Here is a 23,930-nt window from a genome sequence, read left to right as displayed (position 1 = left end):
CCATCCTGTCACTTCTCCATATTGTTTCATACTATGGAACAATGCTCTTCTCCAGACTGAGGGACTGACCACCTCAAAACTGTACTTGACTGAAGAAGCCTACTGTGTAGGCGAAACGTTTCATAATAAAGATACCTAACTGTTGCATATGTGTCTTACCTAACAACCTGTCGGTATTTTATACCATTTTAATGTTCACATTTCCAGTTCATTATCCGTCAGCTGTCCATTCCCAGATTTCAGAGGTCCTACTTTTTCCTTCACCTTCGTCCTATACACTTGAAAGAACCCCTTTGGATTAGTCTTTGATTCATTAGCGACTCTAATTTCATAGTCACGTTTAGCCTTTCTAATCGCCTTTTTTACTTCTCTTTTAAGCTGAACATGTAGATAAATGGTTCAGAGAACCGACATGTTGATAAAGATGGACTGACCACATCGACTCAAGGTTGAGGGACTGATTACCTCATTCACCTCCTCTCCTTACGCCTTCCTCTTTGTATTGGACTGATGAAGCCACTGTGTGGCGAAACGTTTCCTGAATAAAGATTTCCATATGCTGCATAAGTGTCTCAATCTTCAACTTGTCGGTTTTTCAAACCATTCATCACAACTGCCTAGAATGGGCCAGTAGCTTAGGCCAGTAGGTGACTTAAACCTGCCTAGAATGGGCCAGTAGCTTAGGCCAGTAGGTGACTTAAACCTGCCTAGAATGGGCCAGTAGCATAGGCCAGTAGGTGACTTGAATCTGACTAGCTTAGGCCAGTAAGTGACTTGGACCCGCCTAGAATTGGTCAGTAGGCCTGCTACAGTGCTCCTTGTCCGTGTTCCTTCTTTAAGAACATAAGAACGAAGGAACACTGCAGGTCCAAGTCTCCTACCGGATTAAGCCACCCAACCCAGTCAGGTCAGGTCACATTGACTTAAGAGCAGCATCTTAGACAGAAACTGGTTGAGTGGATGAAAGTGGGAGGTGCTTAGTGAGATAAAGTACCTGATTGCTAGTATAATGTAGCCAGTAGTGCAATAACGGTACCAGTAGTGTGGTAGCGCTACCTCACAACACATGTATCACTCTCCAGCCAGCGTCCGTCAAGGTCTCCCGTGGAATATTTAATTAACACGAGTCAAGATGAGGGAATACATTTATGGGAAACAAGGAGATACAACACCGGTGTCTTTCCACATCCCACGACTGGAAGTAAACAATGGTACGTAAAATATTGTTATGTGCAACACTTGGGTATCTTTAGTGAGAAAATGTTGCACATTTCTCCAATTTATCAACTTGTCGCTACTCTGAACCACTAGTCTATAATAATGCTATTATGTTTATTTATATATGGTATGCGTAAATGGGGTAAAATCTGAGTGGGGATCTGTAACAAGTGGCGTTCCACAGGGATCAGTTTTAGGCCCATTGTTAGTTATAATATAAATCAATGACCTTGACGAGGGAATTACTAGAGATATGAGCAAATTCTTTGATAATACGAAGATAGGTGGGATAATTGATTCAGACGAAGATGTCACGGAACTTTAGGATGATTTAGACAAACTCAATTCGTGGTCAGAAGAGTGGCAGATGAAGTTCAATGTAGATAAATGCAAGGTTCTGAAGCTCGGTAGTGTTTATGACCCTAGTACTTATCAGTTAAATAATGAAGAAGATTGAGACACTTATGCAGCATATGGGAATCTTTATTCAGGAAACGTTTCGCCACACAGTGGCTTCTTCAGTCCAATACAAAGAGGAAGGCGTAAGGAGAGGAGGAGAATGAGGTAATCAGTCCCTCAACCTGGAGTCGATGTGTTCAGTCCATCAATCTTGTAGAATGTACAGCATAGGGCCGTACATGGACTGAACACATCGACTCCAGGTTGAGGGACTGATTACCTCATTCTCCTCCTGTTCTTCAAGTTTCTCCTTCGTATGGACTGATGAAGCCACTGTGTGGCGAAACGTTTCCTCAATAAAGATACCCAAGAGTTGCATATGTGTCTAATTTATCAGCTTTATACATCATTAGTAAGGCCTCACCTAGATTATGCAGCTCAATTCTGGTCTCCATATTACAAAATGGACATAAATTCGTTAGAAAACATTCAGCGTAGGATGACTAAATTAATACATAGCATTAGAAATCTTCCTTATGAAGAAAGATTGAAGACTCTTAAGTTACATTCACTTGTTAGACGAAGAATGAGGGGAGACCTGATCGAAGTGTATAAGTGGAAGATAGGTATTAATAAAGGGGATATTAACAGGGTCTTGAGGATATCTCTCCAAGAGAGAACCCGCAGTAATGGATTTAAATTAGATAAGTTTAGATTTAGAAAGGACATAGGAAAGTATTGGTTTGGAAATAGGGTAGTTGATGAGTGGAACAGTCTACCTAGTTGGGTTATTGAGGCTGGGACTTTGGGTAGTTTCAAATTTAGGCTGGATAAGTACATGAGTGGGAGGGGTTGGATTTGAGAGGGACTTTCACATCAGAGCTTATTTCTTGGGTGTCATTGAAAATTGGGCTGATCAAATGTTTGTTAGTGGGATGAATTGTAAAGGACCTGCCTAGTGTGCTGAAAATATCTAGCCTAGACAGGACTCGCAGCAATGGTTTTAAGTTGGAAAAATTCAGATTCAGGAAGGATATAGGAAAGTACTGGTTTGGTAATAGAGTTGTGGATGAGTGGAACAAACTCCCAAGTACCGTTATAGAGGCCAGAACGTTGTGTAGCTTTAAAAATAGGTTGGATAAATACATGAGTAGATGTGGGTGGGTGTGAGTTAGACCTGATAGCTTGTGCTACCAGGTCGGTTGCCGTGTTCCTCCCTTAAGTCAATGTGACCTGACCTGACTAGGTTGGGTGCATTGGCTTAAGCCGGTAGGAGACTTGGACCTGCCTCGCATGGGCCAGTAGGCCTTCTGCAGTGTTCCTTCGTTCTTATGTTCTTATGTTCTTATGTATGGGCCAACAGGCCTCCTGCAGTGTTCCTCCTTTCTTATGTTCTTATGTGGAAAAAGACACTTGTGTACAGTTCAGGACATTTATTAAAGGAAACGTTTCGCCACGAGTGGCTTCTTCAGTCCTAATACAGAGAAAACTAAGAAAACATTTATATATATAGTGGCAGGAGTCAGGTGAGGTGACGCGTGGGTAGAGGTGGTAGTAGTAGTAGTAGTAGTAGTAGTAGTAGTAGTAGTAGTAGTAGTAGTAGTAGTAATGGAACTAAGGAGGTGAGGCGAGAGAGGGACCTGCTGGCATCAAGTAACACCAGTTCCCAGGATGGGTAATATCCTCTTGCTTAGTAATTTTGAAATACTGTAACTACCGGATTTTTGCTTTATAGTGTTACTGACAGAAATTAGTGCAGCTTCAATGCATTTTCTCCGTCTTAAGTCGTCTTCTTTAATAACTAGTTTAGCTTCATTGAATTTCACGAGGTGTCCAACATCGTCTCTATGTTGAACACATGGACTGTGGTCAGTCCCTCAGTCTGGAGAAGAGCATTGTTCCATAGTCTGGAACAATATGGAGTTGAAGTGACAGGATGGAGCTTTATATAGCGCCAAGAGGTGAGACGTAGGTCACTAGTAGAAGTAAGAACGCAGATGTTGGGAGGTCAGGTCCCTCTTAAATCCAGCCGTTCTCACTAGTAGAGGTTGTTGAAGTTGATTGCAGGTCAGTACCAAGATACCCTTGTGTTGTAGATGAATGGTTCAGAGAACCGACATGTTGATAAATTAGACACATGTGCAACTCTTGGGTATCTTTATTGAGGAAACGTTTCGCCACAGTGGCGAAACGTTTCCTCAATAAAGATACCCAAGAGTTGCACATGTGTCTAATTTATCATACCCTTGTGTTGCAGTGTCTGTCTTATATTACATGAGAGGGAAGGGCTGGGTTTGATTGGTGTCGTGGGTATGGGAATAAATTCTTGGATAGCTTTGGATAGTGGTGGTTTTGATAAGGACCTGCCTCGTATGGGCCAGTAGGCCCGTTCTTATGTTTTATACATCAGTAGTAAAGCCTCACCTAGATTATGCAGCTCAGTTCTGGTCTCCATATTACAAACTGAATATAAACTCATTAGAAAACATCAAGCGAAGAATGACAGAATTAATACATTAGAAATCTTCCTTATGAAGAAAGATTGAATACCCTTAAATTACATTCACTTGTAAGACGAAGAATGAGGGGAGACATGATTGAAGTGTTGGTTTAGAAAGACACGTAAGCAAACACTATAACATATTTATTAGAAAACGTTTCGGTCCTGTTACCTTGATCACTTCAGGACCGAAACGTTTTCTAATAAATATGTTATAGTGTTTGCTTACGTGTCTTTCTTAACCAGCTTGTCGGTATTTATTACCAAGGTTTATACCATTAATAAGAATATAAGAATGGAGAAACACTGCAGAAGGCCTACTGGCCCATACAAGGCAGGTCCTTATCAAAACGACCTCTACCCAAAGCTACACAAGAATTAACTCCCGATATTAGTCAGGTCTTGAGAATATCTCTCCAAGAGAGAACCCGAAATAATGGATTCAAATTAGATAAGTTTAGATTTAGAAAGGATATAGGAAAGTATTGGTTTTGAAATAGGGTAGTTGATGAGTGGAAGTGCCTGGTAGGGTGATTGGTCTCTTTATATAGTCATTAAGTTAATTATGCTTATTAAAGAACCTTCTAATTACCATGGTAACATCTGTCACACCACCTGTGTGTATGTACTTACCTATACGTGGTTGCAGGTGTTGAATCACAGCTCTTGGCCTCGAGATGTGTGTGTGTGTCTGTGTGTTCACCTATACGTGGTTGCAGGTGTTGAATCACAGCTCTTGGCCTCGAGATGTGTGTGTGTGTCTGTGTGTTCACCTATACGTGGTTGCAGGTGTTGAATCACAGCTCTTGGCCTCGAGATACGTGTGTGTGTGTGTGTGTCTGTGTTCACCTATACGTGGTTGCAGGGGTTGAATCACAGCTCTTGGCCTCGAGATGTGTGTGTGTGTGTGTGTGTCTGTGTTCACCTATACGTGGTTGCAGGGGTTGAATCACAGCTCTTGGCCTCGAGATGTGTGTGTGTGTGTGTGTGTGTCTGTGTGTTCACCTATACGTGGGTGCAGAGGTTGAATCACAGCTCTTGGCCTCGAGATGTGTGTGTGTGTGTGTGTCTGTGTTCGCCTATACGTGGTTGCAGGGGTTGAATCACAGCTCTTGGCCTCAAGATGTGTGTGTGTGTGTCTGTGTGTTCACCTATACGTGGTTGCAGGGGTTGAATCACAGCTCTTGGCCTCAAGATATGTGTGTGTGTGTGTCTGTGTTCACCTATACGTGGTTGCAGAGGTTGAATCACAGCTCTTGGCCTCGAGATGTGTGTGTGTGTGTTCACCTATACGTGGTTGCTGGGGTTGAATCACAGCTCCTGGCCCTGAGATGTGTGTATGTAGAGTACATTAATCCGTTATTGTGAAGATAACAAGATAAGATGTATGGTTCAAGGTGTGGGTTAAGTTGTAGCTCTTGTACCCCAGATAACAGTTGTTTGGCAAGATGTTTACTTTCTCTGAGGGAGGTATTTTACTCTTTATAATGTGAAGATTCATGGTATAACTGAACATTGGTACACTCTTCTTCTTCTTCTAATAATAATAATAATAATAATAATAATAATAATAATAATAATAATAATAATAATAATAATAATAATAATCTAACTTCACGATGGTTCAAGAGAGTCTTGATACTAGTGAAGGCTTCTTGATCCGAGGAAGTAGAGCCACTGGATCAACCCCATCTCCTTGGATCAAGAGCTCTTTACCTAAACCCCACACATAATAACCTTGCTTAATCTCACAAGTAAAAAACTCTTACTGCGCGACTGTCGTAAGATTGTATGATAAGGGGGAACCCATTCGGGTTTTGCGCTTCTTGATTATGCGTGATAAAGAGAGTGATGAAAGTGAGAGTTGATGGTGTTACCATAGCAATTGTGCTGGAGGCTCGATCCTCCGTCACTGTTCACCTAGCAGTAAGTAGGTACCTTGGTGTTAGCCACCTTACACCTGCTGTCACTGTTCACCTAGCAGTAATAGGTACCTGGGTGTTAGTCACCTTACACCTGCTGTCGCTGTTCACCTAGCAGTGAGTAGGTACCTGGGTGTTAGGCACCTTACACCTGCTGTCACTGTTCACCTAGCAGTGAGTAGGTACCTGGGTGTTAGTCACCTTACACCTGCTGTCACTGTTCACCTAGCAGTAAGTAGGTACCTGGGTGTTAGGCACCTTACACCTGCTGTCACTGTTCACCTAGCAGTAAGTAGGTACCTGGGTCTTAGCCATCTTACAGATGTTGTCACTGTTCACCTAGCAGTAAGTAGGTACCTGGATGTTAGTCATCTTACACCTGCTGTCACTGTTCACCTAGCAGTAAGTAGGTACCTGGGTGTTAGTCACCTAACACCTGCTGTCACTGTTCACCTAGAAGTAAGTAGGTACCTGGGTGTTAGGCACCTTACACCTGCTGTCACTCTTCACCTAGCAGTAAGTAGGTACCTGGGTGCTAGTCACCTTACACCTGCTGTCACTGTTCACCTAGCAGTAAGTAGGTACCTGGGTGTTAGTCACCTAACACCTGCTGTCACTGTTCACCTAGCAGTAAGTAGGTACCTGGGTGTTAGGCACCTTACACCTGCTGTCACTCTTCACCTAGCAGTAAGTAGGTACCTGGGTGCTAGTCACCTTACACCTGTTGTCCACACGAAAACCCGTAACCTAACCAATACTTAACCTAACCTAACTAATACCTAATACCTAGAATTTGTATTGATAAAGTCACTGGAGGGCGAAACGTCTACAATAAAGACACCCAGATGTTGCACATGTGTCTTAATTTCATCGTGTCGGTATTATATACCATTCTTGTACAACTTTTCTAATTCCCTTTTTTATTTCTCTCTTTAACTGAATATATCGATTTCTTAATTGCACCTCTCCTCTTTTGATATGCCTATATATGCCTCTCTTTTGACCAATTAGATATTTTAATCTATTGTTCATCCATTTAGGATCATTTTTGCTTAATCTGAGTTCCCTATTTGGAACATAAGTTGTCTGGGCAGCTAGCACCTAACCTAACTAATACCTAACTAATACCTAACTAATACCTTCTTTCTTGAACAGACAATGAACATAAAGGTGAACGTATGTCCATAGTGACGGTGAACACTATAGGTAGCAGTAACTACCAGAGTATTAAAGGAAGTAGCCAGTACCATGACTCGAGCAGTACCTCGCTGGTCTCCACCAGAACCTACTTATCCAGGTTCTGGATACTGTTTATCTTCTCTCTCGTATGCTGGTTTCATGTAAGTGATAGTAGTAGTAGCAGTAGTAGTAATAGTAGTAGCTGTGATGGTAGTAGTAACAGCAGTAGTAGCAGTTGTGATGGTAGTAGTAACAGTAGTGGTAGTAGTTGTGATGGTAGTAGTAACAGTAGTGGTAGTAGTTGTGATGGTAGTAGTAACAGTAGTGGTAGTAGTTGTGATGGTAGTAGTAACAGTAGTAGTAGCAGTTGTGATGGTAGTAGTAACAGTAGTGGTAGTAGTTGTGATGTTAGTAGTAACAGTAGTGGTAGTAGTAACAGTAGTGGTAATATTTGTGATGGTAGTAGTAACAGCAGTGGTAGTAGTTGTGATGGTAGTAGTAACAGCAGTGGTAGTAGTTGTGATGGTAGTAGTAACAGTAGTAGTAGCAGTTGTGATGGTAGTAGTAACAGTAGTGGTAGTAGTTGTGATGGTAGTAGTAACAGTAGTGGTAGTAGTTGTGATGGTAGTAGTAACAGTAGTGGTAGTAGTTGTGATGGTAGTAGTAACAGTAGTGGCAGTAGTTGTGATGGTAGTAGTAACAGCAGTGGAAGTAGTTGTGATGGTAGTAGTAACAGCAGTGGTAGTAGTTGTGATGGTAGTAGTAACAGCAGTGGTAGTAGTTGTGATGGTAGTAGTAACAGTAGTAGTAGCAGTTGTGATGGTAGTAGTAACAGTAGTGGTAGTAGTTGTGATGGTAGTAGTAACAGTAGTGGTAGTAGTTGTGATGGTAGTAGTAACAGTAGTGGTAGTAGTTGTGATGGTAGTAGTAACAGTAGTGGTAGTAGTTGTGATGGTAGTAGTAACAGTAGTGGCAGTAGTTGTGATGGTAGTAGTAACAGCAGTGGTAGTAGTTGTGATGGTAGTAGTAACAGCAGTGGTAGTAGTTGTGATGGTAGTAGTAACAGCAGTGGTAGTAGTTGTGATGGTAGTAGTAACAGTAGTAGTAGCAGTTGTGATGGTAGTAGTAACAGTAGTGGTAGTAGTTGTGATGGTAGTAGTAACAGTAGTGGTAGTAGTTGTGATGGTAGTAGTAACAGTAGTGGTAGTAGTTGTGATGGTAGTAGTAACAGTAGTCGTAGTAGTAACAGTAGTGGTAGTAGTTGTGATGGTAGTAGTAACAGTAGTGGTAGTAGTTGTGATGGTAGTAGTAACAGTAGTGGTAGTTGTTGTGATGGTAGTAGTAACAGTAGTGGTAGTAGTTGTGATGGTAGTAGTAACAGTAGTGGTAGTAGTTGTAATGGTAGTAGTAACAGTAGTAGTAGCAGTTGTGATGGTATTAGTAACAGTAGTGGTAGTAGTTGTGATGGTAGTAGTAACAGTAGTGGTAGTAGTAACAGTAATGTTAGTAGTTGTGATGGTAGTAGTAACAGTAGTGGTAGTAGTAACAGTAGTGGTAGTAGTTGTGATGGTAGTAGTATCAGTAGTGGTAGTAGTTGTGATGGTAGTAGTAACAGTAGTGGTAGTAGTTGTGATGGTAGTAGTAACAGTAGTGGCAGTAGTTGTGATGGTAGTAGTAACAGTAGTGGTAGTAGTTGTGATGGTAGTAGTAACAGTAGTGGTAGTAGTTGTGATGGTAATAGTAACAGTAGTGGTAGTAGTTGTGATGGTAGTAGTAACAGTAGTGGTAGTAGTTGTGATGGTAATAGTAACAGTAGTGGTAGTAGTTGTGATGGTAGTAATAACAGTAGTGGTAGTAGTTGTGATGGTAGTAGTAACAGTAGTGGCAGTAGTTGTGATGGTAGTAGTAACAGTAGTGGCAGTAGTTGTGATGGTAGTAGTAACAGTAGTGGTAGTAGTTGTGATGGTAATAGTAACAGTAGTGGTAGTAGTTGTGATGGTAGTAGTAACAGCAGTAGTAGCAGTTGTGATGGTAGTAGTAACAGTAGTGGTAGTAGTTGTGATGGTAGTAGTAACAGTAGTGGTAGTAGTTGTGATGGTAGTAGTAACAGTAGTAGTAGCAGTTGTGATGGTAGTAATAACAGTAGTGGTAGTAGTTGTGATGGTAGTAGTAACAGTAGTGGTAGTAGTTGTGATGGTAATAGTAACAGTAGTGGTAGTAGTTGTGATGGTAGTAGTAACAGTAGTGGTAGTAGTTGTGATGGTAGTAGTAACAGTAGTGGCAGTAGTTGTGATGGTAGTAGTAACAGTAGTGGCAGTAGTTGTGATGGTAGTAGTAACAGTAGTGGCAGTAGTTGTGATGGTAGTAGTAACAGTAGTGGCAGTAGTTGTGATGGTAGTAGTAACAGTAGTGGTAGTAGTTGTGATGGTAGTAGTAACAGTAGTGGCAGTAGTTGTGATGGTAGTAGTAACAGTAGTGGTAGTAGTTGTGATGGTAATAGTAACAGTAGTGGTAGTAGTTGTGATGGTAGTAGTAACAGCAGTAGTAGCAGTTGTGATGGTAGTAGTTGTGATGGTAGTAGTAACAGTAGTGGTAGTAGTAACAGTAGTGGTAGTAGTTGTGATGGTAGTAGTAACAGTAGTGGTAGTAGTTGTGATGGTAGTAGTAACAGTAGTGGTAGTAGTTGTGATGGTAGTAGTAACAGTAGTGGTAGTAGTTGTGATGGTAGTAGTAACAGTAGTGGTAGTAATTGTGATGGTAGTAGTAGCAGTAGTGGTAGTAGTTGTGATGGTAGTAGTAACAGTAGTGGTAGTAGTTGTGATGGTAGTAGTAACAGCAGTAGTAGCAGTTGTGATGGTAGTAGTAACAGTAGTGGTAGTAGTTGTGATGGTAGTAGTAACAGTAGTGGTAGTAGTTGTGATGGTAGTAGTAACAGTAGTGGTAGTAGTTGTGATGGTAGTAGTAACAGTAGTGGTAGTAGTTGTGATGGTAGTAGTAACAGTAGTGGTAGTAGTTGTGATGGTAGTAGTAACAGTAGTGGTAGTAGTTGTGATGGTAGTAGTAACAGTAGTGGTAGTAGTTGTGATGGTAGTAGTAACAGTAGTGGTAGTAGTAACAGTAGTGGTAGTAGTTGTGATGGTAGTAGTAACAGTAGTGGTAGTAGTTGTGATGGTAGTAGTAACAGTAGTGGTAGTAGTTGTGATGGTAGTAGTAACAGTAGTGGTAGTAGTTGTGATGGTAGTAGTAACAGTAGTGGTAGTAGTTGTGATGGTAGTAGTAACAGTAGTGGCAGTAGTTGTGATGGTAGTAGTAACAGTAGTGGTAGTAGTTGTGATGGTAGTAGTAACAGTAGTGGTAGTAGTAACAGTAGTGGTAGTAGTTGTGATGGTAGTAGTAACAGTAGTGGTAGTAGTAACAGTAGTGGTAGTAGTTGTGATGGTAGTAGTAACAGTAGTGGTAGTAGTAACAGTAGTGGTAGTAGTTGTGATGGTAGTAGTAATAAGAAGGTTGGTAGGTGAGACACAGAGGCAACTTTATTCCGAAACGTTTCGCCTACACAGAAGGCGTCTTCAGTCGAGTACAGAAAGTAGGCGCAGTAGAGATGTGAAGACGATGTAATCAGTCCATCACCCTTGAAGTCGTAGATTTGAGGTTGTCAGTCCCTCAGCCTGGAGAAGTTCTGTTTCAAAGTCTGAAACACGAAGAACAAGCTTAGGTCAGGTCAGGTTTGCCAGGAAACAGGACAAGTGTTTCCTGACGCTGGTCTTAGAGATGATGACCCGCCGTTGGAGCTTTTGGTCATTTGACCGAGGCCTTCCGCTGGCTTACCGGTTCACCATTTTACTCAGGTGAAGAACCAGCGACAGTGTGGAGACTTATATACTGTCTGAAGAAGAGGTGTAGCGTAGTAAAAGATTGTAATCACTGAGAGTGCACGTCCCTCTCAGTGATTACATTCTCCTGTTGCTTCAAGATTCTCCTTTGTGTGGACTGATGAAGCCACTGTGTGGCGAAACGTTTCCTTAATAAAGATACCCAAGAGTTGCACATGCGTCTAATTTATCAACATGTCGGTTCTGTGAGCCATTTATCTACAATCCAACCATTCTAGATGGTTGGATCTGAGAGGGACGTGACCTCTCAGTGATTACATCCTCTCTACTACCCCTCTCTCTCCAGGTAACTACTCTACACCTCTCCTTCAGACAGTATATAAGTCTCCACACTGTCGCTGGTTTTTCACATGACTAAAATGGTTTTAACTATGACCATAATTTTTAAAGGGATGGACCGGTAAGCCAACGGAAGGCCTTGATCAGATGACCAAAAGCTCCAACGGCGGGTCATCATCTGACTAAGACCAGCGTCAGGAAGCACTTGTCCTGTTTCCTGGCAAACCTGACCTAACCTAAGCTTGTTCTTCACAGTGTTTCAGACTATGGAATAGAACTCTTCTCCAGGCTGAGGGACTGACCACCTCAATGTCTGCAAGGGTGATGGACTGATTACATCGTCTTCACGTCTCTATTGCTCCTGCCTACGCTCTGTACTCGACTGAAGAAACCTACTGTGTAGGAGAAACATTTCGGAATAAAGGTTTCTAAATATGCTTCACAATTCCTCAACAATATTAATTAATATTATCTCTTCAGGGCGTGCAGTGGAACACTTGGGGTCCCATAGCTGAGAGTATGGAGGCAGCGTTCCCTGGTTGGGGGCCCTCAACTGTGGCCATGATGGCCAACTGGGGCACTATAATGTTCGTGGTGTTTGTGCTCCCCGTGTGCTGGGCCATCCAGAGGTGTGGCCTGAGAGCTGGTGTGGTCAGTAGTGCTGCCCTCATCTTCCTGGGCACTGCCCTAAGATGTATAACTAGTACCCCTCCTGTGTTTACTGTGTGAGTATACTGTCCTGGTCTTCCTGGGTACTGCCCTAAGGTGTATAACTAGTACCCCTCCTGTCTTTACTGTGTGAGTATACCACCCTGAGGTGGTCAGTCCCTCAGTCTTGTAGTAATAGTTATGAGGTGGTCAGTCCCTCAGCCTGGACCAGTGTTCAACTTAAGCTTCACATAATTCAAGACTATGAAATTGATCACATCTCCAGACTGAGGGACTGACCCCCTAAAGCTGCTACCTCAAGATTGAGGGACTAACCTCCTCATCTTAACCTCTCTCCTGCTTCTGTTGTTTCCATATTTACCACCTCTGTATTCCACTGATGAATATTAGGTAAAAGGACACAAGTGCAACTCATATGACATTTTATTGTGGCAACGTTTCGCTCTCCAGGAGCTTTATCAAGCCATTAATTCTACCAACATTATTACAATCCACTGATGAAGCCTACTGTACGGGCGAAACGTTTCGTAATAAAGATACATAACTGTTTCACATCTTAGTTACAATACCACAATACTGCATTGCTATATTATGCCTCTACAATACTACAATAATGTATAATTGTACAACTGACCTACAATTCCATTTCCAGTATGTGTCATACATGTGCTATCCTCATGGGAATATCCAGTACGCTGATCTTGGCCGCCCCTGTACTTATAGCTTCAGATTGGTTCCCACTCCAGGAGCGAACCACAGCAGTGGGTAAGGCGTTCTAACCCACCCATTATTATAATTTTAATAATTTAAATGTAGAGTTGCTCAGCTTTCTCGACACCATAGGCCACTTCAGGACTAAATTTATATTTATGTATGCAAAACAACCACGGGGGGAGTTGAGTGATAGCTCTAGGCCTTTCGTGTTGTAATTAATGTATCATCAGGAGCTTGCAATGTTGGAGAATAGAAGAGGAGGTTCAGACAAATACGATCACAAGGAACGCCTTTGCAAAGTCCTTCCATGTCACGGTATTGCGCATTTTTTTTTTATTTTATGCCTAAAATAGTAATTAATGTAAACTACCAGTGTATATACTATGATCGATATGTATCTCTGGGTGTATTATTATTAAAGATTAAAGATTAGCCGGTATTCTGGCGGCCCGGGCCTTTTCCAAGTGGTGGCCCGGCCTTGTCTCCCTCTCTAGGGAATGTCTGAGACCTAAGTCTCCCATGGGAGGAGGCACAAGTACCTCCTCATCTTTGGGACCAACTGTCCCCAGGCCTAGCCACAAGCTAGGCCTCTCTGGTCTGCCATCCCCGCCCCAAGGGGCTAATGGGAATGACAGTCTTATGAGCTAAAGGCTCGGGCTCTGGCACCTACCCTGCCCTAGAAGGGTTAGGCATGGTATCGATGTCTGGGTGTATATACACTGTGCGGTATATACCTATTTGTGTGCGCACATCGAGATATACACCTTTGGGTGTATACTCTACGAGAGATATACACCCTTCAATGTATATACACTGCTACACATCAGTTCATATACACTGAGACATTTACACACGCTCATATACACTGAAATATACCGATCCACCCTTGTATATGCATATATAAACCTCTCGGTGTATATACATTAAGAAATACACGCGTCTCAGCACACATACTCACTTTCCGAAACAATGCTATTGACATTTTTCGTTACTTATTTACGAATATGCATTATATACATCCATATATATAGCTGTGATGATGGGTGCCAGCCAGCTGGGACTATTAGGCAGCTACCTGGAACCTCTACTAGTACGTCTACCTTCACCACAAGTTAATATTGACGATACACGAAGGGATGTCACGCACCTCCTCTATTTAGGTAAAGTGTCACAAATAATTGAGTTACCCATTAAATTAAAATGAAAATAAGAAAATTAATAATTATAATAATAATAATAATAATAATAATAATAATAATAAGAGTAATATAATAATAACAATAATTGTTTTATTTATTTCTGCTTTATTCTAACAGGAGCTGGTTTAGCTGGTTTATTGCTACTGGCAGTATTAATATACTTTCCCTCTAAACCACCCACTCCACCATCTGTCGTGTCGTCTACTGACCGTCTCGACTTTATCCCTGGTTTGCTGTCTATTATCAAGTAAGTTATTGTATTACATTCTAGGGGAGACATAATTACGATGTAGAAGATACTCAGAGTATCTGATAGGACACGGATTGCTTGAATATAGTTGTTAAATTACAACCATAGGGGAGACATAATTACGACATACAAAATATTGAGAGGATTTGATGAGGGATATAACTGTGACTTTACACCCCTCGGGGAGACATAATTACGACTTAGAAGATACTCAGAGGATTTGATAAGGGATAGATTTCTTGAAGTAAGATGATCAAGGGGACACAGGTAGACACTGGAGATAGATAATACATAGGGATGTTAGGACGTATTTTTAGTCTCAGGATGGCTGAAGAAAGACTTGGATGAGGCAAATTCAATACACAGCTTCAAGAGTAGATATAAAGTTCATGAGGTCAGAGGTCAGTGATTGCTGAACACGGTAATCTAGGAGGTGGGGCCAAGAGCTGTGAATCGACCTCTGCAACAGTAAATAGGTGAGTACACACACGAACGAGGTTAGGAGGGAGTTAATCTGTATACACTCACAGTGTTGTATATCATACACTCACAGTGTTGTATATCATACACTCACAGTGTTGTATATCATACACTCACAGTGTTGTATATCATACACTCACAGTGTTGTATATCATACACTCACAGTGTTGTATATCATACACTCACAGTGTTGTATATCATACACTCACAGTGTTGTATATCATACACTCACAGTGTTGTATATCATACACTCACAGTGTTGTATATCATACACTCACAGTGTTGTATATCATACACTCACAGTGTTGTATATCATACACTCACAGTGTTGTATATCATACACTCACAGTGTTGTATATCATACACTCACAGTGTTGTATATCATACACTCACAGTGTTGTATATCATACACTCACAATGTTGTATATCATACACTCACAATGTTGTATATCATACACTCACAATGTTGTATATCATACACTCACAATGTTGTATATCATACACTCACAATGTTGTATATCATACACTCACAATGTTGTATATCATACACTCACAGTGTTGTATATCATACACTCACAGTGTGTATATCATACACTCACAGTGTTGTATATCATACACTCACAGTGTTGTATATCATACACTCACAGTGTTGTATATCATACACTCAGTGTTGTATATCATACACTCACAATGTTGTATATCATACACTCACAGTGTTGTATATCATACACTCACAATGTTGTATATCATACACTCAGTGTTGTATATCATACACTCACAATGTTGTATATCATACACTCACAGTGTTGTATATCATACACTCAGTGTTGTATATCATACACTCAGTGTTGTATATCATACACTCACAATGTTGTATATCATACACTCACAGTGTTGTATATCATACACTCACAATGTTGTATATCATACACTCAGTGTTGTATATCATACACTCAGTGTTGTATATCATACACTCACAATGTTGTATATCATACACTCAGTGTTGTATATCATACACTCACAGTGTTGTATATCATACACTCACAGTGTTGTATATCATACACTCAAAATGTTGTATATCATACACTCACAATGTTGTATATCATACACTCAGTGTTGTATATCATACACTCACAATGTTGTATATCATACACTCACAATGTTGTATATCATACACTCACAGTGTTGTATATCATACACTCACAGTGTTGTATATCATACACTCACAATGTTGTATATCATACACTCAGTGTTGTATATCATACACTCAGTGTTGTATATCATACACTCACAGTGTTGTATATCATACACTCACAGTGTTGTATATCATACACTCAGTGTTGTATATCATACACTCACAATGTTGTATATCATACACTCACAGTGTTGTATATCATACACTCACAATGTTGTATATCATACACTCACAGTGTTGTATATCATACACTCACAATGTTGTATATCATACACTCACAGTGTTGTATATCATACACTCACAATGTTGTATATCATACACTCACAATGTTGTATATCATACACTCACAGTGTTGTATATCATACACTCAGTGTTGTATATCATACACTCAGTGTTGTATATCATACACTCACAATGTTGTATATCATACACTCACAGTGTTGTATATCATACACTCACAATGTTGTATATCATACACTCAGTGTTGTATATCATACACTCAGTGTTGTATATCATACACTCACAATGTTGTATATCATACACTCAGTGTTGTATATCATACACTCACAGTGTTGTATATCATACACTCACAGTGTTGTATATCATACACTCAAAATGTTGTATATCATACACTCACAATGTTGTATATCATACACTCACAGTGTTGTATATCATACACTCACAATGTTGTATATCATACACTCACAATGTTGTATATCATACACTCAGTGTTGTATATCATACACTCACAATGTTGTATATCATACACTCAGTGTTGTATATCATACACTCACAATGTTGTATATCATACACTCAGTGTTGTATATCATACACTCACAATGTTGTATATCATACACTCACAATGTTGTATATCATACACTCACAGTGTTGTATATCATACACTCACAGTGTTGTATATCATACACTCACAATGTTGTATATCATACACTCACAATGTTGTATATCATACACTCAGTGTTGTATATCATACACTCAGTGTTGTATATCATACACTCACAGTGTTGTATATCATACACTCAAAATGTTGTATATCATACACTCACAATGTTGTATATCATACACTCAGTGTTGTATATCATACACTCAGTGTTGTATATCATACACTCACAATGTTGTATATCATACACTCAGTGTTGTATATCATACACTCAGTGTTGTATATCATACACTCACAATGTTGTATATCATACACTCAGTGTTGTATATCATACACTCACAGTGTTGTATATCATACACTTACAGTGTTGTATATCATACACTCAGTGTTGTATATCATACACTCACAGTGTTGTATATCATACACTCAGTGTTGTATATCATACACTCAGTGTTGTATATCATACACTCACAATGTTGTATATCATACACTCACAGTGTTGTATATCATACACTCAGTGTTGTATATCATACACTCACAGTGTTGTATATCATACACTCACAGTGTTGTATATCATACACTCAGTGTTGTATATCATACACTCACAGTGTTGTATATCATACACTCACAGTGTTGTATATCATACACTCACAGTGTTGTATATCATACACTCACAGTGTTGTATATCATACACTCAGTGTTGTATATCATACACTCAGTGTTGTATATCATACACTCACAATGTTGTATATCATACACTCACAATGTTGTATATCATACACTCACAGTGTTGTATATCATACACTCACAATGTTGTATATCATACACTCACAATGTTGTATATCATACACTCACAATGTTGTATATCATACACTCAGTGTTGTATATCATACACTCACAATGTTGTATATCATACACTCACAATGTTGTATATCATACACTCACAATGTTGTATATCATACACTCAGTGTTGTATATCATACACTCACAATGTTGTATATCCACAGGAACAAGCAGTTCATAATATTGCTGGTAGCATATGGAGTAAGTGTTGGTCCACCAGTAGCCTGGATGACGGTCCTGGATTACTCTCTCCTGCCTCTGGAATTCCACCAGGTCAGTTGTGTACCCCCACCTCGTTATCCTCACACACATGTGGTGCTAAACCCTTAAGGATTAAGGATTTCATTTCTTTGCAAAGGTTCAATGTGTAATTATATTGTTGGCTTGCTAAGTACAACGGAAGTCACTCTCATGTCGGGCCATTTCGGACATAGGGGCTATGTTGTGACCGTCTCAGGTCAGGTCAGACGTGTGTCAAGACATTGTACTCTAGTGTGCTAGGCGTAAAGCCTATAGACTGCACTCTGCTAGGCGTAAAGCCTATAGACCGCACTCTGCTAGGCGTAAAACCTATAGACCGCACTCTGCTAGGCGTAAAGCCTGTAAGACTATACTGTACTCTGTTAGGTATAAAGCATATTGACTGTACTGTATTAAGTGTAAAACCTGTTGGGTGGAAAGCCTACAGACTACTGTATTAGGTGGAAAGCCTATAGACTACTGTATTGGTTGGAAAGCCTATGGACTACTGTATTAGTTGGAAAGCCTATAGACTACTGTATTAGTTGGAAAGCCTATAGACTACTGTATTAGTTGGAAAGCCTATAGACTACTGTATTAGTTGGAAAGCCTATAGACTATTGTATTAGTTGGAAAGCCTATAGACTACTGCATTAGGTGGAAAGCCTATAGACTACTGCATTAGGTGGAAAGCCTATAGACTAGTACTGTATTAGTTGGAAAGCCTATGGACTACTCTTATTAGTCTACAGGCAACACTTCACTATGGATAGTAGCATTATCCAGACCATCCTCCTCCTCAACTAACCATCCTATCCTTCCTGCAGGACCAGGCTATGGGGATAGGCATCAGCACGGTGATAGTATCCAGCCTATCACCAGTGATAGCAGGAAGGATCAATGACCTTATCCAGGGACACTTGAGAACCATAACATTTATCCTCATGTTATCCACTTCTCTCTTCTTCTACTGGTTCCTCCTCATTTCTTATCAAGTTCTTACGCCTTCGACGTGTGAGTAGCTTTTTTTTTTGTACCTTTTTTTAAGTTTTGAGAGATTCTATGTAATTATTTTTTATTTGCCTTAGATTTTTTTAAATTGTTTAGCGATATGTTTGTTGATTTTAATTTGAATTTATTTAGTTGAATTTATAATTCGTTTGTAGTTGAATTATGCCTATAATAACTAGTGAAAAGTATATAATGATAATAATAATGATTATAATTATAACAGCAATAATAATAATAATAATAATAATAATAATAATAATAATAATAATAATAATAATGATAATAATAATAATAATAATAATGGTGTGCAGGGCAGGTATACTTCTCGGTGATAGGTTCTGTGTCTTGTAACTTTGCTACCATTCCGCTGTTGTTCGAGGTAGGCCTAGACCTGGCCTACCCTGTGCAGGAAATCTTGGTCTCTGGCGTCATCGTTCTCATGGACAACATAACCTGCGTTATCTTCTTGCTGGCTTTCTTCATCCCCAATGTTGGTAAGTGGGAAGCAATGTAAGGAAGTCCGTGCTAGGCAGGTTCTTCTCAAACCTATAACACTAACAGAAATGTTACTCAAGGAATTAGTTTTGGTAGCACTATTACTCAAGTGTAAGTCCCACTTAAATCCAACCCTAATAGGGTTATTGAATTTAAAACCAATATCTCAACCTCCCCCCCCCCCTTTTAATGTGCAGGCATTGTATTTCCTACATTCAGGACTCAAGTCCGGCTAACTGGTTTCCCTGAACGTTACCCTGCTCACATTCCAACAGCTCGTCAAGTCCCAAAATCTTTTCGTCTCCATTCACTCCTAACATGCTCACACGCCTGCTGTAAGTCCAAGCCCTCACACACAAAACCTCCTTTACCCCCTCCTTCCAACCTTTCCTAGGACGACCCCTACCCCGCCTTCCTTCCCCTACAGATTTATACGCTCTCCAAGTCATTCTACTTTGATCCATTCTCTCTAAATGACCAAACCACCTCAACAACCCCTCTTCTGCCCTCTGACTAATACTTTTATTAACTCCACACCTTCTCCTAATTTCCACACTCCGAATTTTCTGCATAATATTTACACCACACATTGCCCTTAGACAGGACATCTCCGCTGCCTCCAACCGTCTCCTCGCTGCTGCATTTACAACCCAAGCTTCACACCCATATAAGAGTGTTGGTACTACTATACTTTCATACATTCCCTTCTTTGCCTCCATGGATAATGTTCTTTGACTCCACATATACCTCACTGCACTACTCACCCCTTTTCCTTCATCATTTCTATGATTACTCTCATCCTTCATAAACCCATCCACTGACACGTCAACTCCCAAATATCTGAACACATTCACTTCTCCACACTCCCTCCACTGTGATATCCATTTTTTCTTTATCTTAATCATTTGATACTCTTATCACCTTACTCTTATCTATGTTCACTTTCAACTTTCTACCTGTACACACATTCCCAAACTCGTCCACTAACCTTTGCAATTTCTCTTCAGAATCTCCCAAAAGCACAGAATCATCAGCAAAAAGTAACTGTGTCAATTATATATGAATTTATTTATGAATTTTCCCAGGTTGTTATTAAATATTAATGTATATTGTTACAGGGTATCTGTGGATGACATATACACTGGTGTTGTGTACGTCACTGGCCATGATGCCACTCATATTTGTTAAGTTCGAATATACCAGGCTCAACATTGACACCTCCAAAAATTAAGATCAGCTGAGTGTAGGCCTACTGTCACCTCTGCCCTGGTGTACACTTGAAGAATTACTGACCCATCTGAGTGTAGGCCTACTGTCACCTCTGCCCTGGTGCACACTTGAAGAATTACTGGCCCATCTGAGTGTAGGCCTACTGTCACCTCTGCCCTGGTGTACACTTGAAGAATTACTGGCTCATCTGAGTGTAGGCCTACTGTCACCTGCCCTGGTGTACACTTGAAGAATTACTGGCTCATCTGAGTGTAGGCCTACTGTCACCTGCCCTGGTGTACACTTGAAGAATTACTGGCTCATCTGAGTGTAGGCCTACTGTCACCTCTGCCCTGGTATTGTTCATGGGGAAAGCATATAACAGACGACCCATAGGTCTAGTTGTAGGCCTATACACCTATTACAATTTTACAAAATATAAAAAAGGCTGCAACAGATATAATGCTTTAAAACCTTCTCGAATTAGAACTTCCCCTTCCTCGGATCAACACTCATTAAACCCCTCGAGCATTGTGACACCTCCTACGGGTTTACCGCTTCCCCTTCTAATAATTCCCAGAATTACCGAGATATTTTGATTTATTATTGAAGATTTTTGACCTAATGTTTATAAATGTATATAGATATTTATAGATGTATATGGATGTTTATAAATGTTTATAGATGTATATAGATATTTATAGATGTATATGGATGTTTATAAATGTTTATAAATGTATATAGATATTTATAGATGTATATGGATGTTTATAAATGTTTATAAATGTATATAGATATTTATAGATGTATATGGATGTTTATAAATGTTTATAAATGTATATAGATATTTATAGATGTATATGGATGTTTATAAATGTTTATAGATGTATATAGATATTTGTAAATGTATATAGATATTTATAGATGTATATGGATGTTTATAAATGTTTATAAATGTATATAGATATTTGTAAATGTATATGGATGTTTATAAACGTTTATAGATGTATATAGATATTTATAGATGTATATGGATGTTTATAAATGTTTATAAATGTATATAGATATTTATAGATGTATATGGATGTTTATAAATGTTTATAGATGTATATAGATATTTATAGATGTATATAGATATTTATAGATGTATATGGATGTTTATAAATGTTTATAAATGTATATAGATATTTATAGATGTATATGGATGTTTATAAATGTTTATAAATGTATATAGATATTTATAGATGTATATGGATGTTTATAAATGTTTATAGATGTATATAGATATTTATAAATGTATATAGATATTTATAGATGTATATGGATGTTTATAAATGTTTATAAATGTATATAGATATTTGTAAATGTATATGGATGTTTATAAACGTTTATAGATATATATAGATATTTATAGATGTATATGGATGTTTATAAATGTTTATAAATGTATATAGATATTTATAAATGTATATAGATATTTATAGATGTATATGGATGTTTATAAATGTTTATAAATGTATATAGATATTTATAAATGTATATAGATATTTATAGATGTATATGGATGTTTATAAATGTTTATAAATGTATATAGATATTTATAAATGTATATAGATATTTATAGATGTATATGGATGTTTATAAATGTTTATAAATGTATATAGATATTTGTAAATGTATATGGATGTTTATAAACATTTATATATGTATACAGATATTTATAGATGTATATGAATGTTTATAAATGTTTATAGATGTATAGAGGTATTAATAAATATATATAGATGTTTATATATTGTTAAAGATGTATATGGATGTTTACAAATATAAATGTTTATGGATGAATGCAGATGTTTATAGCTGCTAACAGATGTTTATAGTTGTATATGTTTATATATGTTTATGAATGTTTATAAATATAAACATGTTTATAAATGTTTATATATGCATACAGATGTTTATGGATGTTTATAAATGCTTATAAATGTTCATAGATGTTTATAAATGTTTATTAATGTATGCAGATGTTTATAAATATTTATTATTAACGACTAAAATAAATCAATGTTTATAAATTATTTGTCCAATAATTATTATTAGTTAAATTATGATTTTTTAATAATAATTATATTAATATTAATTGTTTTATTAGAGAATTAATTGTAATAATAATAATAATAATAATAATAATAATAATAATAATAATAATAATAATAATAATAATAATAATTATAATAATAATAATAATAATAATAATAATAATAATAATAATAATAATAACAATAATAATAATAATAATAACAATAATAATAATAACAACAATAATAATAATAATAATAATAATAATAATAATAATAATAATAATAATAATAATAACAATAATAATAATAATAATAATAATAACAATAATAATAATAATAATAATAATAATAATAATAATAATAATAATAATAATAACAATAATAACAATAATAATAATAATAATAATAATAATAATAATAATAATAATAATAATAACAATAACAATAATAATAATAATAATAATAATAATAATAATAATAATAATCTTAAGAACATAAGACCGGAGGAACACTGCAGTAGGCCTACTGGCCCATACTACGCAAGTTCATCTCAAAACCACCCATGTATTTGTCCAGACTTGTCCCTAGGCCTCCCTAGTACACACTAGTGCACTAGTAGTGAGAACTAGTACACTAGTAGTGAGAACTAGTGCACTAGTAGTGAGAACTAGTGCACTAGTAGTGAGAACTAGTACACTAGTAGTGAGAACTAGTACACACTAGTGCACTAGTAGTGAGAACTAGTACACACTAGTGCACTAGTAGTGAGAACTAGTACACACTAGTGCACTAGTAGTGAGAACTAGTGCACTAGTAGTGAGAACTAGTACACACTAGTGCACTAGTAGTGAGAACTAGTGCACTAGTAGTGAGAACTAGTACACACTAGTGCACTAGTAGTGAGAACTAGTGCACTAGTAGTGAGAACTAGTACACACTAGTGCACTAGTAGTGAGAACTAGTACACACTAGTGCACTAGTAGTGAGAACTAGTGCACTAGTAGTGAGAACTAGTACACACTAGTGCACTAGTAGTGAGAACTAGTACACACTAGTGCACTAGTAGTGAGAACTAGTGCACTAGTAGTGAGAACTAGTACACACTAGTGCACTAGTAGTGAGAACTAGTGCACTAGTAGTGAGAACTAGTACACACTAGTGCACTAGTAGTGAGAACTAGTACACACTAGTGCACTAGTAGTGAGAACTAGTGCACTAGTAGTGAGAACTAGTACACACTAGTGCACTAGTAGTGA

The 23,930-nt window shown here is 38.2% G+C and overlaps 1 protein-coding gene across 2 annotated transcripts; it reads left to right on the top strand.

The window, feature by feature from the left end:
* Positions 1 to 1,027: 1,027 nt before the first annotated feature.
* LOC128698367 (solute carrier family 49 member 4 homolog) lies at positions 1,028 to 20,853 on the top strand. Of its 2 annotated transcripts, none has more exons than XM_053790580.2 (10): positions 1,028 to 1,211; positions 7,195 to 7,379; positions 11,871 to 12,115; positions 12,712 to 12,824; positions 13,805 to 13,933; positions 14,090 to 14,219; positions 17,803 to 17,911; positions 18,706 to 18,892; positions 19,201 to 19,383; positions 20,503 to 20,853. In XM_053790580.2, exons 1-10 carry the CDS (start codon positions 1,133 to 1,135, stop codon positions 20,613 to 20,615), a joined length of 1,473 nt encoding a protein of 490 aa, XP_053646555.2. In that variant the 5' UTR covers positions 1,028 to 1,132; the 3' UTR covers positions 20,616 to 20,853. The 2 variants fall into 2 exon arrangements, with proteins under 2 accessions (XP_053646555.2, XP_053646556.2); XM_053790581.2 differs by having other exon boundaries at positions 19,273 to 19,383; positions 20,503 to 20,757.
* The last annotated feature ends 3,077 nt before the right edge of the window (positions 20,854 to 23,930 follow it).

This window comes from Cherax quadricarinatus, chromosome 92, assembly GCF_038502225.1.
Source record: "Cherax quadricarinatus isolate ZL_2023a chromosome 92, ASM3850222v1, whole genome shotgun sequence".
NCBI lineage: Eukaryota > Metazoa > Arthropoda > Malacostraca > Decapoda > Parastacidae > Cherax > Cherax quadricarinatus.
The sequence above is the reverse complement of the archived record's forward strand: the minus strand, read 5'-3'. Positions and strand labels throughout refer to the sequence as shown.

What these genes read in the sequence shown, in the direction of transcription:
- LOC128698367 (XM_053790580.2), top strand. Translation starts at nt 1,133, where the DNA reads ATGAGGGAATACATTTATGGGAAACAAGGAGATACAACACCGGTGTCT. An exon ending in ACGACTGGAAGTAAACAATG is followed by an intron (nt 1,212 to 7,194) that starts GTACGTAAAATA and finishes TTTCTTGAACAG; the next exon opens with ACAATGAACATAAAGGTGAA. An exon ending in CACGCACCTCCTCTATTTAG is followed by an intron (nt 13,934 to 14,089) that starts GTAAAGTGTCAC and finishes TTATTCTAACAG; the next exon opens with GAGCTGGTTTAGCTGGTTTA.